Source organism: Dendronephthya gigantea, unplaced genomic scaffold (assembly GCF_004324835.1).
Source record: "Dendronephthya gigantea isolate DGI-Jeju-01 unplaced genomic scaffold, DenGig_1.0 000223F, whole genome shotgun sequence".
NCBI lineage: Eukaryota > Metazoa > Cnidaria > Anthozoa > Malacalcyonacea > Nephtheidae > Dendronephthya > Dendronephthya gigantea.
This window is the reverse complement of record NW_021163233.1, coordinates 75,126-89,918: the sequence shown is the minus strand read 5'-3', so window position 1 is coordinate 89,918 and position 14,793 is coordinate 75,126. Positions and strand designations below refer to the sequence as shown.

Sequence of the window (14,793 nt, the reverse complement as noted above, 5' to 3'; positions counted from 1 at the left end):
CAACATGCGCATGTAGGCACAATCTACTCCGTCTGAAAAAAAGTGGAAATTACTCAGAACAAATAAAAGTGAAACAGATGCGTCATCGTGGCCTATGATGACGCATAATAGCGAAGTTGTTCCTTGACAGATGTTGGCTGAATAATCTATTTCCCTTACGAACTGAACTCAACCCATGCTCGTTTTGGCTTGGTTTGATAAAATATACGTAATCATAGCTCCGGTTATGCTTTTATTGCGTTTGCCTTTCTTTAGTCTAGCCTTTGTTCCGTTTTAGCCGCAATTTTGCCTTTACGATTTAAAGAATTCTAGAAAATAAGATCTTACACTTACTAGAAGATCAACTTTATTATAAAAGTTGATTAATGTTTAAAATACTTAAGGCGAGTTAGACCAAAGAAAAGTGAAGCCAGCCTGCCAAATTTTCTCAGCCATGCGTATAACTTATCTGACCAGTTTTTTTAGCTGTTGGTTAAATATGTCAAGTTTTTATGTTTCAATCCCTTTGTACTAAATTTGGCTTTATGGTAATAATAATGGATTTTTGCGATTTTTTTTTTCAATTCTTAAATTTGGCAGATGATCACATGCCGCGTTCTGGGAAGCATTAGTCGGTCACAATAGTCGGTCATTGTTTCAAACAATTGTTTGAACAGCGTTTAACATTCAAAAATGGGCTATCGGCCCCAGGAGCACGGTTGTTCGAGTTTTGCTGCATAGGCTGATAACAGTTTGCATGTGTTGCACAATGTGTTGCACTAGATCGAAAAGCTTTCGCCATTCAGGTTGTTTTGTTATTGAAAAGAAGCGAATATTTTATATTTATGAATATTTAATGTTGTGTGTGTTTTTTTTATACACGCGGCCTGTTATAGTTTTCAATATAAAAGTTAGCAAAAACTCGCAATGCAAATAAGGTTATGCAACTTATGCGAACAAGTGTTATTAAAAGTCACAAAAGTACCAGACCAGCCACTACACGAGCTTTTTAAAACTTTGATTATTTCGATCATTCGTTCATATTGTACATTCGACTATTGTCCCGGACAACTGAACTGCATAAAATAGCTGTTTACAATTTTTTGTTTAAAAATCAAAATATAAGAGACCTAGACGTGTAAACTGTAACGTATAAGACTAACTGATTTGAATAACTGCTTCCTGTTGAAAATTGTTGACTCGCTATTAAATTATATTGTCAGCCGCGGGAAGGCATATTCGAAACGAAGGAAACAACACAAATTCAAATGCTGCTCGTACTTTTAAAGCATCTCAATGATTCACAACAAAAAAGTTTAAAGTTTTAACATGTAGATGCACGAATAATATGAGGATGTAATTAGTTGGAAAAAATGTCAAACGTAAGCAATCAATATCTCATTAATCTACACACCCAGGTTGTGGCTAGCAGGTTGTGTCTAGATAAGATTATTTTCCGAATTGGCATCGCGTAGGTCTACAGAAAAAGCCGAAATAGCCTCCTTTTTGTGGGCTAAATGCACTATCTTTGAACTCTACAACCTTTGATATTGGCAATATTGATCAGTGTCGCTCTATCACGCGTAAAGTCAGCAAATGTGACGCACAATGGACACTTAAAGTGCTAAAAATTCCACGGAGATAATGACACAAAATGCGTCATCGCATATTTGTCAGGTCATTGACGTCATAGTCTCATCCGGTAACTACCTAAAAGGCTTAAAAGTCTAGTAGAGAAGCCTTGTGAAGTTTTTACCTGAATGACATGTTAGAACCAAGTTGTCGGCGATCACGACTGAATCTGTTATTGTATGGCTATTTTCAAAATACAGTATTTCTTCAAGGTTTGAATTTGAGTAAGAATTATCAACTGAATATATACTTTGGTGGCTGACGAACAAAATATAGACTAATATAGTCTCGTATACAAAAGGCAAGTGCAAGTTGTTGTCAATTATTTCATCGGAAGCAGGACAATGAATACACTTTATCCGAGCTTCGCTTTGATATTCGGTTTACTTTCCATCGTAACGAATGGCTTATCTTGCTTGGTGTTTTACCGGAATCTAGCACTAACATTTGGCAGTCCGATTATATATTATTTTGTCACGCTAACTTCAATGTATTTCGTGAAAGGCATTGTGACAGTGTGCTGGTCCGTCTCGGCTTTGTTTAAATCAGGCGATGATCAATTATTCTTCAAGATTGGGCGATATGCGTACTGGACTACGGCGCTATCCCTATTCCTGACACTGCTGGCAATGGCCATCGAAAGATACCTCAGTACATGGCTCCCACAAACGTCTCCAGTGGCTTCGCGCGAGAAAAAAGGTTTACACGTACTTCTGCCTTACCATTGTGGTCTTTCGCTAATTTGTGGGCTGCTGGTCGCTCTCGAGAACACGGGCTACTACGTTGAATTCTTCATATGCGCGGTGGCCGAAATCGTGTATGCTCTAACCGTATTTTTCTATATTCGCCTATGGCTGAATCAACGCTCACAGGATAACGAAAACACACGTCGGGAAGCGACGAGTCAAATTACAACTGGCACAGAATGTGGAAGTCAGTTCGATGGTCATAAAAGACTGAACATTATCGTACTTTGTTACATTATTGCAACTCTGATAACTGTGTTACCCTTCTTCGTTGCGCTCCAGGCCAAGTTGGTGTATGTTCTTTTTTATGGGGTCACGGTCGGTAATACCCACCTCGAAAAGTTTCTGGAGATTTATCCAATGTTTACGTGCATAAACTATGGCTTGACTCCGATATTATATTTCATCATTTTACCACAATACAAGAAATGCCTGCTGATGCTCATAACGTGCCGTGATTCAGGTCAAATTGCCCTTAACGGCAGTACGCATGACTCGGAAGAAACTACATCCTTTGCTGAATTGGTTTAGAATATGCTGGAGTAAAGACCGTAGGTGGCCCATTGAAAATGGCTCTTCTGGGGTGAGCGCTGCTTTCTACGCAAGTCGTGTAGACAAAACATTGCATGAATGCATGTAAACTAAAGAGGGATTTCACCCGATTTCCCCTCTCGGCTGAAAGTACATTTTACATGCATCTCGCTATTTTCTTTATTGCCTTATGAGTTTGAATAATGAGTAAAAATAGTTTGTTGTGAGGGCTGGTTTTTATTAAGTCATAATTTTCGGGTCATTTTCACCGATGTGTAATAGTCTGGATGTAAATTTGTCTTTATTTTCTGCTTTTATATCAGTCATTACACTGGTCATTATTGATTGCACGCGCGCAGAACTGTTCTAATACATCAACCACCACCTTGACATGTTCAGGCAAACGTGACTAAATGAAAAACAGCCTTGAGATTATTTTCGAGAGGTCTATTTTAAACAAACGCTTATGGAATGATATGTGACATTCTGGACATATGGCAATATGCATATGACGTCAAAACGTGCTGATATTGTGAAAAACATTATTCTCGATTACTGAATTCTAGAAATATGGACGCTAATTGCAGTCTCAATACCAAGGATTAAGATCGTTAAAGATTAAAAATATATATACTTATTTATTTGTAAAGGTCATATATATAGAGAAAGAGTATTGCAGTGTAGTAGGGGTTAATTGTAGAGTTGAAAAATAAAGTCAACAACATTTTTATTTTACGGTTAGTAGTGATTAGTGAAATAAATCTTCTGTCATTGGAATAAGCCAAAGCCGGGCATGCATGTAAGCATGTGTAGTGAATAAATTATAAACTATTCCAGCAGTACTTGTTGATCATACGAGCGAGTGAGGAGATACGGATATTAAAGTTTTTTATCCATCTTGTTTTGCCAACAAATGCCACGTAGTGACATGACAAGCTACTGAAATGAATACAAAGTTTCGATCCTTGAAGTAAAGCCAAATTCGGTATAAAGTTTCCCTCCTACACGCACAGGCGTTGGAATCGCGTGGGGCCCATTAATTATCCTTCAGAGATAAGGATATTCGGACAAAAAACTCCGTCAGATTCGGGCAAAACAGAATAACGAATTTTTCTGATGTTGCGAAAAAAAAATCGTCGTCAATATTGTCGCAAAATTGCTGATGTTTTCGTTGCATGTTCGGGCATGTCTATTTCGCGCCCTCACGGGAGTTGGGTCTGAACGCCTACTGGCCACACGCGTGTTTTAAATGTATTTATTATTAAATAATAAAGGAAGTTAATGTTATACGGGTCTTCGTATCGTAGTGTCGCGGGTCCTAGGACGCTTGTCCGGTCGGCTACTTGCCCCCTCCGGTGAGTACAAATATGAGCCCAGTTTGCTTGATCGAGTTGTTAGTTGCTTGCGTGACCCATCCCGCCCCTTTCCCTAACGACTTCACGCGATGTTGTGAACTCTACGGGAGAAGCGTCTTATTAATCTCGCTGGGGTTTGTTTTTTTTTTGTTAGTTTGTTTTGCAGGATTAAGCACAGTTCTTTTCACACCCGTTTTGGTCGTGGAATGGGTGTTTGGGGTAAAGGTAATTTCATTAATGATCGCCACATTTACAGGTATTATTTTTTTTGTTTTGTGTGTGTGTACTTTGATGTTCGTATCGTTTATTCCACGGTTTCACTTCAGTGACTCACGTGTGACAGTTGATCACGGGATGGAGGAGGTACCGTTAAAATAGCATGGTTCGTTGAGTTATTATCTGCGCCGAAAACAGCAAACTCAAAAGAAACACCGTTTCACCCCTAGCCCGACCGTTTCGCTCGGATACCGTCTCCATCCCTACCGATCGGCAGCGGGCAAAAATATAGTGTAAGAGCTGGTGTGAGCCTTAGGATCCGTTAGAACGTTAATACCAGCTGAAACATTACTTTGGGTCTGTGGCGATGGGTTACTATAATATTTTTAGGTTTATTGGGTCAAGGGGCATGTTGTATGCGTTTTCAAGTTCTGACCTGACCATCCTTCACACCCATCCCAGTGATCCCACAGAGTTACTAAGCGAAATCAATCGATTCCTGTTTGACTAATATGAAGGGGAAATGGGAGTTTCCAATTCGATATTGAGTTATTATCTGGCCATCTTTTGGCCTAATGAGCCGAACCACTCCACTGATATGTATACTAAGACTGGACAACGCCTCTTAAATTCAATTCAGAAGCCGGAATATTTTAAATGAAGTCGGATTAATTAATAAATGTGTGAAATTCAGTTCTTATAAGCTTAATCTCTTGGCTTTTAGTTAGTTAGCCGTCAGGGTTAGCCATAAAAAAAAAATATTTTGTGATGTACAATTCACAATATTTCATTATGTTAATTAAATCTTTATACCAGGGACACTGTCACACTAGGCCATGCCATGACGCCAAAACGATTAAGGGACAACGTCTGTATTGACACACATACTAATGAGTGGTTTAGTTTAATTTGTATAATTTGTTGCTTCATCTCATCTTTCAGTTTCTCTCTTTGCTAGATTACTTTAGAGTATCAGAAACCATGATTGCGCTATTTTTAAACACAATCCATTAAATTAAAAGGCCATTGTTGCCCCCCCCCTGCATGCACTAGTTGTAAAAAGCAAGAGGGATAGCTGCCCCTGACCCCCTCCGGCCTCCACACTCCACCGTTCCAACCAGTTTCTCGCAAAAATTTGGTATTTAGGAACCATGCCAGATTTTAAGCAATCGTTAGTCCCAATTAGTAATTGTGAATTCAAAGATGCGGGAGTGTGGATGGCATGATTTCCCGAATTTTGGGGAACACTTACCTTATCTTGGCGATGCAAAATTGTCAAGGCGATTAGTCCGCAAACAATTAATAGCGAAGCTACCCCAAGCTAAGTCGTGAAATTGTCAAAAAAGTGATTGGGTCGGTCAGTAAAACTAAAAAATGTGATCAAAATGGAGATCAGAAGTAATAGATATCGGCAATTTCAGAAGCGTCGAAAGCAGTTAGGAGCAGCAAAGTTATGAAAAAGCGCACCTTGACAACCACACGAGAGGAACTATAACCTTGTACTATAACTTGCAGATGCACAGAAGAACGCTTAAATTCAATTAAATGCGGAAAACAAGCATCGTAATGTAAGTGTAGTTTAGCTAAAAAGATCAAATGTTGAGTGTATGGTGCTATTTTTAGTGGTAAAGGGAACAGGACAGCCCCCGCTCGCCCCCGTGGTTCCGGCGCCCCTGGGGCAAATCGCGCTTGTCGTCATGCGAATGTCATGAAACGATCCGATCAATCATAGGAGATACTAGACTACCAGTCACGCCAGAATTACTACGGGATCCAATCAGCTCTGTTTTTACAATATTTAAAGCTTATTTGTTTCAAATAATCTACCTATAACCGCTGTAAAGGCAATTCAAATCGGGCGGCAATTTTAGCTAAAGACTTGCGTCATTTACAGTCCTATCGTAAAAATAATGACCTTATAGAAATTAACTTAAATTATTAAGTCATTAACCACGATCACCCTATATTTGATGTTTTATTTCTAACCTCATACAAAATTCTTTTGAAATATTAAATTGTCCAAATAATTCAGCATGCTGTAAAATTACACGCACGAAGCCTGTCACTTTTACTCACATTTGTATTCTTTATTTATTTTTCTCCACATTTAGGTTGTGCACAGCAGTAGCTCCAAACCACCATTGAGGCAAAATTTTTTTGTAAGAATACAGTTGTCTTAATTTCTAAAAAATAGTAACGCACTTTTAAGGTAACACACTTTTATTACAGTTTGTCTCGATACTTTTTTTTGGTAGGTCAAGTGATGCAAAATATTATATTTCAATTATATGGAAATAGATCAATATTATTAAATATTTTTAAAAATATATATTTATTTTAATGTTATGAGAAATATAACCTATAGGGCTATAACGCAGTAAATCGCATCGGCTCTACTCCGTTGTGATCAGGCATCTGTCATAGCTTACTAATAATACCACTTATAGTATGCCGCCTCGTACCCAGGCGCTTTAATAGTAAAAATAATGTTGCATTCAGTTATTGTATAGAGGTCAGCTGAAAAAAACGCGAGCGCGCGAGGGTGCTTGGGGTGGTTTTGCCAAATTTAGTATGCGCGTGCTGATCGGTCGAGAAGTGTGTTTCCATTTAACAATTAGAGGTGATTACAAGCTATACCCACTGAGCGGCAGGCAAGGCTAGGCGGGGCAACTCTCTATAACTGGCTAACCGGACGAGCCCGTCTTGCTTGGATGAAAATTGTCATGTAATTGCTTTCGTCCGGCGAATTTTAACCAGACTTGGATCATTTACACTAAATTATATTTTTGAAAATTGTGTTAAAAAGTAAAATCACCTATGGCAGCTCTGGGCCACCATAAATCGCGGGCTTCAGGAACGATATTGGAGTGTTAGGATACTAACCAAGCGCATGTTCATGGTTATCGCGAAAGACAATCTGACTAGAAATTACAACAAAGAAAATGTTTGTTTAAAAGACTACATGCTTTATTTTTCCATAATAGCTTATTTGCACAAAGAAAATATGCCCCAAAGCCAAAGGATCTATCGTAAAAAGTGATTGGATTCAAAACCAAAAAATATCAAAATGGAGATCGGGAGTAATAGAAATCAGCAAATTCAGAGGCGTCGAAAGCAGTTCAGCCTTAGGGCAGCGGAGACAGCTAGGGTTGTGAAAAAGGACACATTTACTTTAAGGGCCTGTTTATATGATCCCGCCTAGCCGGGACGGGACAGTTTCCGAGACCCCGCTTGTAATACAAGCACTAATTAGTGTTTATATGACCACTTTTTTATCCCGCCTAGGCGGGATCCCGCTTAGACGGGACGAGAAATTGCCATATAAACACTCCATCCCGCTTGGCCGATTAACATACATTAGAAGCATGTGTATATATTGGTATATTCGTTTTCTACAATAAAACATGCCGTCGAAGGAACCTGCACTAAAAAATGGACTCCATATAAACACGCCATCCCGCCTAGGCGAGTTTCCCGGCTAAGCGGGATGAAAACATCCCGTCCCGGCTAGACGGGATCATATAAACAGGCCCTAACTTAGCAACGACAAGTAGAGGACCTTAACTTACAAAAAAAATATTACCAGCAGACAATTTGATAAGACACAAGAAACAACATACTCCGAAAAATGACATATTGTAAAGCCTTTATATTTGCCTTTATTTCCTCGACAGAAAAAATCTCGGGCTTCAGAAACGAGATTGTAGTGTCAGTATAATCAGACTAACCAATACAATGTTCAAAGGATCTATCGTAAGAGGTTAAGAAAGGATTATTAGATACAGAAAATATCATAAATATAAAAACATAAATCTAAAGATATCGTAATCGCTGATAGAATACAACACACATACGTTATCATACGCATACGTCATTATACGGATCTAGCAAATCACAACTAACAACTAAACCATTTGTCCAAAAAATGAAAAATTAAAAGAATTTCTTTGGATGATTTCATAATTAACCTTAGTTTTGTTATAACAAACCGTTATAATATACTATTTTAGTTGTATTAGAGTATGGCCAGGCGGCAAAGCTGTTGACCCAATCCTTATATACGGATGGCTTTTGACCAACAATTTGTGTCTTTTTGTCATCGTTACAAAAAACAGTCACTACAAAAAACTAATTGATTAAAGCGATTTATACTATTGTCATTGAAATTTTTTTTCTCTTTCGAACCTATGCTTGTTGCCTGTTGTGGTTTTTATGAGAATACTCTATATCAACATCTCGGCCGACATTCTAAACATTAGAAACACGATAACAACCGTGCCTCTTCTGCTCAAAGCACCATTGACAAACGAATTGTTCACAAACCGTACATCTAAAATATGGAGTGCTATGACACAACTGACAAGGATCAAAAGAAGATACTTTCCTCTCGGTGTCTGGCTCGTCGGAGGCTCTGGGATCACCGTAAAAACGTTGTCCTGATTTCTCAATTCCAGTCTGCTCTCCAACTTTCTCTTCTCCGTGTTTTATGCGACTGGCTAACAAGTCCAAAACCCGTTCCGTCCCTTGAATTTTGTGATCCACATCTGTAGATAATGGATGTTTGGAGGTCACAGAGCGACGAATATTTTCATAAATGTGACTGCTATCTCTTTGCCCAATTCCTCCTCGAGAGACTACTTGTTCCCCGCAGTTCGAATTTAACGCATTTCTTAACATTTGTTCGCGGTTACCAGGCATGCTTGGCCAGGATCGCCATTCGTTCCTCTTCAAATGGTCAGATTCATTTAATACATTAGTTGGTGATGATACATCATGATCTTCACAACCATACAGTTCATGGTCGGGAATGTTTAGCTGGCGCTTGACAGACGTACTTAGCCTCGAAGCCTGTGTACTATCCCCCGAACAGTTAGATCCATTTGTTAAATTTGTTGGCGATACGGCAGGATTTCCATCGCCATAAAGTTGATCATCGGATAAATTTGCAGTGGTTATGACGAATAATCGCCACTCGCACGGTTGTTACGCTTAGCATCATGTAAACGTTGAAGTTTCACCTGGTCGCTTTTACCGAACCCACCTTTTTGACAGTTTGGTGGATATTTAATAAGAACGCCCATAACCTGGCCATTTTCGTCAAACGCATAGTTTCGTCAATAACAGTGACTGGCCTCATGTGTTCGTACAGCGTTTTATACGAATGGTCCTCATCTTTCGTCGCTATCTGGCGTATCAGCCATTCCTGTATGTCATTTAGATTACCTGTTGTGTTACTCCAACCCTCGAAAATATCTTGCATTGAGTATTTAGAACACAGATCTACGTTACCCTTGAAAGTACATAACTGATTATGAGCAAGGTATAGTTCGAACGCAATCACTAGTAATCGTTCACCATCAGTTGTTCCTATCGTCAAAGTATGGTTCGGTGTTTTCTGGTAGCCGATGAGGTTGAAAATTTTGTAGACGGTATCCAGAGATAACCATTGTTCAAAATTGTATTTGAAAAATCCTGTGTATACCTAAAACAACAGAAAACTTGCCAGTCAGATCATTGATGAAACAGCTGTGAAAAAAACAACAATAACGAGGGATTGGCACGAATGCCAATCTCTGTTTTATCTGTTTATGTGACCGTTATCTTATCTTATTTCGGCCCAAATATATATATATATATATATATATATATATATATATATATATATATATATATATATATATATATCCCCAGACTGCGTCTAGACTCATACACGCCTGAAAATATTGAAACAACATTCCTAACGATCATGTTTGAAGTGCAACATAACACTGTTCAAGTCTGCTTTCATTAGCATGGAACAACTTGAGCTTCAGTTGCAGGTCTTTCTGATTTGACACCGCGGAAATTGGTATAAGACCTAACCGCAATTCTCAATACTTAGGTTTCAAACTTGGTGAGAAAAAAGATTTATAAATACTCAACAAAAAATATGTCTGGCACAAAAGATTTGAAGCTTGCACACGGTAAAAACGAATCGTCTGAATTAATAACCTTGTGTATACTTTAAGCCTCAAAACGAACATTTCACAGCTGTCAGATGTGTATGATGAGCTGTCAAAAAAGTTATTCAATAGTTTTCTTTTTGACAGCGCTACAGATATGCAAAATTGTGAACCAGTTATTAGATTTTCGGTTTGAAGCCTCATAAACACCAATTTCTGCGGGGTTTTTTCTGATTCAGTTTTTGGTCCATTATTCCAGGTCTTCATCAATGTGATTAACTTTGAGTGAAAATATTCGGCAGCTATTTGTTAATTATATAAACGGTCTTGCAAAAGGGGAACTAGTGGTGGTAACGTTTTAACGTGGTAACATTTTTGTGGGGCAATTTTAACATACTCACCAACCGGAATGATTGGAGCATGCGGAATGATTGGAGCATGATTGGAGCATGATTGGAGTATGCAGAATGATTGGAGCATGATTGGAGTATGCAGAATGATTGGAGCATGATTGGAGTATGCAGAATGATTGGAGCATGATTGGAGTATGCAGAATGATTGGAGCATGATTGGAGTATGCAGAATGATTGGAGCATGATTGGGGTATGCGGAATGATTGGAGCATGATTGGAGTATGCAGAATGATTGGAGCATGATTGGAGCATGCAGAATGATTGGAGCATGATTGAAGCATGATTGAAGCATGATTGGAGCATGATTGGAGCATGTGGAATGATTGGAGCATCATTGGAGTATGCGGAATGATTGGAGCATGATTGGAGCATGCGGAATAATTGGAGCATGACTGGAGCATGATTGGAGCATGCGGAATGATTGGAGCATGATTGGAGTATGCAGAATGATTGGAGCATGATTGGAGCATGATTGGAGTGTGCAGAATGATTGGAGCAGGATTGGAGCATGATTGGAGTATGCGAAATGATTGGAGCATGATTGGAGCATGATTTGAGTATGCAGAATGATTGGAGCATGATTGGAGCATGATTGGAGCATGCGGAATGATTGGAGCATGATTGGAGTATGCGGAATGATTGGAGCATGATTGAAGCATGATTGAAGCATGATTGGAGCATGATTGGAGCATGATTGGAGCATGTGGAATGATTGGAGCATGATTGAAGCATGATTGGAGCATGATTGGAGTATGCGGAATGATTGGAGCATGATCGAAGCATGATTGAAGCATGATTGGAGCATGTGGAATGATTGGAGCATGATTGAAGCATGATTGGAGTATGATTGGAGCATGCAGAATGATTGAAGCATGATTGAAGCATGATTAAAGCATGATTGAAGCATGATTGGAGTATGATTGGAGTATGCAGAATGATTGGAGCATGATTGAAGCATGATTGAAGCATGATTGGAGCATGATTGGAGCATGTGGAATGATTGAAGCATGATTGGAGTATGCGGAATGATTGGAGCATGATTGGAGTATGCAGAATGATTGGAGCATGATTGAAGCATGATTGAAGCATGATTGGAGCATGATTGGAGCATGTGGAATGATTGGAGCATGATTGGAGCATGCGGAATGATTGGAGCACAAGTGCTGGAGGTATAATGATGGTGAGTGAAATTTTGGCACGAGAGGGCAAAGCCGGCTCCGGTTTACATGGTAAAGGACTCACAACATCATTGTTTGCCGTTGTGGAACAATGGTTGCTTACTAATTTGATGGATTTGGTATGTTTATTCAGTTCTCAGACATTAAAAATCTTCACAGCCTATTACCTACAAACTTTGACCTGTTCTAATAGCAATACAGTATCCTGTTAAGGGATGCTTTCAGTTTTGCAGCACCTAGTGAAGTCACCTTGACTGTAAAATAATTGCAGCAGTTCTGAATAAAACTACTTTAAAAGTTTAATAGCATGCACTTGATTAATAGCATGCACTTCACACATACCTTGATTGTTTTCAATTCCTTATGCCAAGGTTTATCCAAGATATTCACAGCATACTTTTCAAAAAGTCCAAAAACTTTGGCGAGATGTCGAAACTCCACATCTTTCCTTCCTTCTGTTTTGTCAAGGAAGTCCCTCTGTGCCGCTGTTATGGGCAGCAATGTAAAACAATCTGATATTTTGTTTTTAGAAAGAAAATTTGAGCACCTTGTACTGAATAGCTCTTTTTCCGTGCCGGCATTCCGTTCCAAAATCAAATGTTTGTATTGTGCTTTTAGTTCTTCACGAGACAGACTCATATTGTGCTCCTCACTACAAAAACAAAAACAATTTAGAATCAAGTCTGTTTTGTGTACATGGTATGTAAGTGAGGCCTCTCTGGTCTAAACAATAAAAATGTACTTTTCTTTTCATACTGGTTTTGAATCCCCCAATTTTGTTCTAAATACATTACCATAAATGTATGTGGAAGTGAATACAAGAAACATTATGATAGATCATTAATAGCCTTTCACACAAGGTGAAAGAGAAAATTAAACATACTAAAGCAAGTCTTGCAGTTTCAGTTTAATCTAGTTTCAGACATCTTTTTCATATGCAGGATGCATTAACAACAATAGATGATGAATTTCATCTGATTGTTCCTTATTTCGCTATGAAAATTCTTACACAGGTCACTGATGTACTTAAAGTCAGAACTCTTTCTTTCCACCTTCCGTGCTACAGTAAAACATGTTTTTACACACTGGTGGAACACACAATCTAATGCTATGAAAAGATGTGCTAATGACAATATATATGTTGTAAACTTGATAATGGATAAGGAATAATAAGGAATAAGGAAATGGTTTCCGCTCTGTTGTATCATGTTGTTACATATTTCACACACTGTTATGCAGTCCCAAGCAATACAACATACCATAGTATACGTAAATTTTTAAACTGAAACATTTATGTCACATGAATGGAGTATGAACACCATATTTACAAAGGTTCCTTCCATAATTAACACATGTCAATTTCTCAAAGCCATGGGGATGTCAAGAGTCATTTATATAGTTTGCAAACCTTGTTTAGGGAGTCTGAATCTTTTTACTGTATATCACCAACCGATTGTCAATAAAATGTGAGGTAATGAAATAATGAATACAAGGCCAGAACTTCATAGCACCTTATAGGTGAAAATACTAATATCTGCTAGCACATGTTTGTTGAGATGAAATATGTTTACCCAGAAATATCATGTGGCTGAACAGATGTTTTGAAGCAAGTTCCCAGGTAGAATTTGCATAATATGTATTTGGCTTTATTTGTAACTAGAATACTGTGGATCAGTTTTGAAACCAATCCAAGGCCAAGTATTTATCGAATATGGCAATTAAATCCATAACAGTGCTCAAACAAATTATTTAAGACAGTTAATTGAGCCAAAGGGCATATGCTATTGCGAAATTCTTCTTCGTATATCGGTTTATATATTGTCTGATTTCCAAGAAAAATATGTACTTCCACTTTCTTTTCAGTTAAGTAAAAATAGTATACTCTTTGTCGGATATTTGAAAATATTCTACTATTATATATTCTACCATTATAATATGTTTAAGCGTGTTGCATTGTTTTTATAAGTGTGCTGCAAATTACACGAAATGCACTCAAATAATACTTCCGGGGAGAACTACAATTTAGAATTTAGCAATTCTCGGAGGTTTATATGAACATATATTTCAACGAGGATCCTTATAAACTTGATTGAAAATACGTACCACAATACGTGAGTGAGGGGATAAAATATGTTAACCCAAAAACGATGAGACAGCTAAATTTATGTTGTGAGGTTTCTAATATGGACGACAAGCGCCAAGCTGGTACAAATAAATGTATAACGACATAATAATACACGTAGTCGGCTAGTCGTCACCGCTTTAGTATTCGCAAGAACGTTTCGTTTAAACACGGTTAAGACCAAAGAGTCATAGTGTGAAAGTTTTAGCTTTTGGTAGCTTCAAATTTACCGACAGGCGTGAAATATTATACGCATTATACGTTTACAACTTTCACAATCACAAGGAAGCCTGTTCGTGATTGCGAATATAGGGAAAAAATAGCCATAATTTCAACTTACCGAATTAAACATGTTCTGTGAAAGATTTCGATGTGTTGTCCACAAAGACTTTAATGAAATAAGATATCGGGGAAATATACTTAAAGGTTAAAGTGAAGTATCATCATGAATTCGCAGTATTTTGACTACATTTTAATTTTAGGTATTCGTAATTTCGTATTCATTTAAAGTTTTAAACAATGCTGGCGGCGTCGCGGTGCATTGTGGATAAACGGATAAACGATAGCCTCCTCTTCCCCCGCAGACATCACATTTTAATTTGGCATGTATGAAGCGACCCAAGTTTCAAGTTGTTGTGGTTCCGTTTGATTAAACTGGTGACAAAGCCAAACACTATGG

General features: G+C 38.2%; 1 protein-coding gene across 1 annotated transcript; it reads right to left on the bottom strand.

Moving 5' to 3' along the window:
* Positions 1-23: 23 nt before the first annotated feature.
* On the bottom strand, positions 24-14,630 carry LOC114540187. Its single transcript, XM_028560461.1, has 4 exons — positions 14,455-14,630; positions 12,335-12,644; positions 9,501-9,941; positions 24-32 (listed from the first exon to the last, which is right to left on the bottom strand). Exons 2-4 carry the CDS (start codon positions 12,629-12,631, stop codon positions 24-26), a joined length of 747 nt encoding a protein of 248 aa, XP_028416262.1. The 5' UTR covers positions 12,632-12,644; positions 14,455-14,630.
* Positions 14,631-14,793: the final 163 nt, after the last annotated feature.

What these genes read in the sequence shown, in the direction of transcription:
- LOC114540187 (XM_028560461.1), bottom strand. Translation starts at nt 12,631, where the DNA reads ATGAGTCTGTCTCGTGAAGAACTAAAAGCACAATACAAACATTTGATT. An exon ending in AGGAATTGAAAACAATCAAG is followed by an intron (nt 9,942 to 12,334) that starts GTATGTGTGAAG and finishes CTGTTGTTTTAG; the next exon opens with GTATACACAGGATTTTTCAA.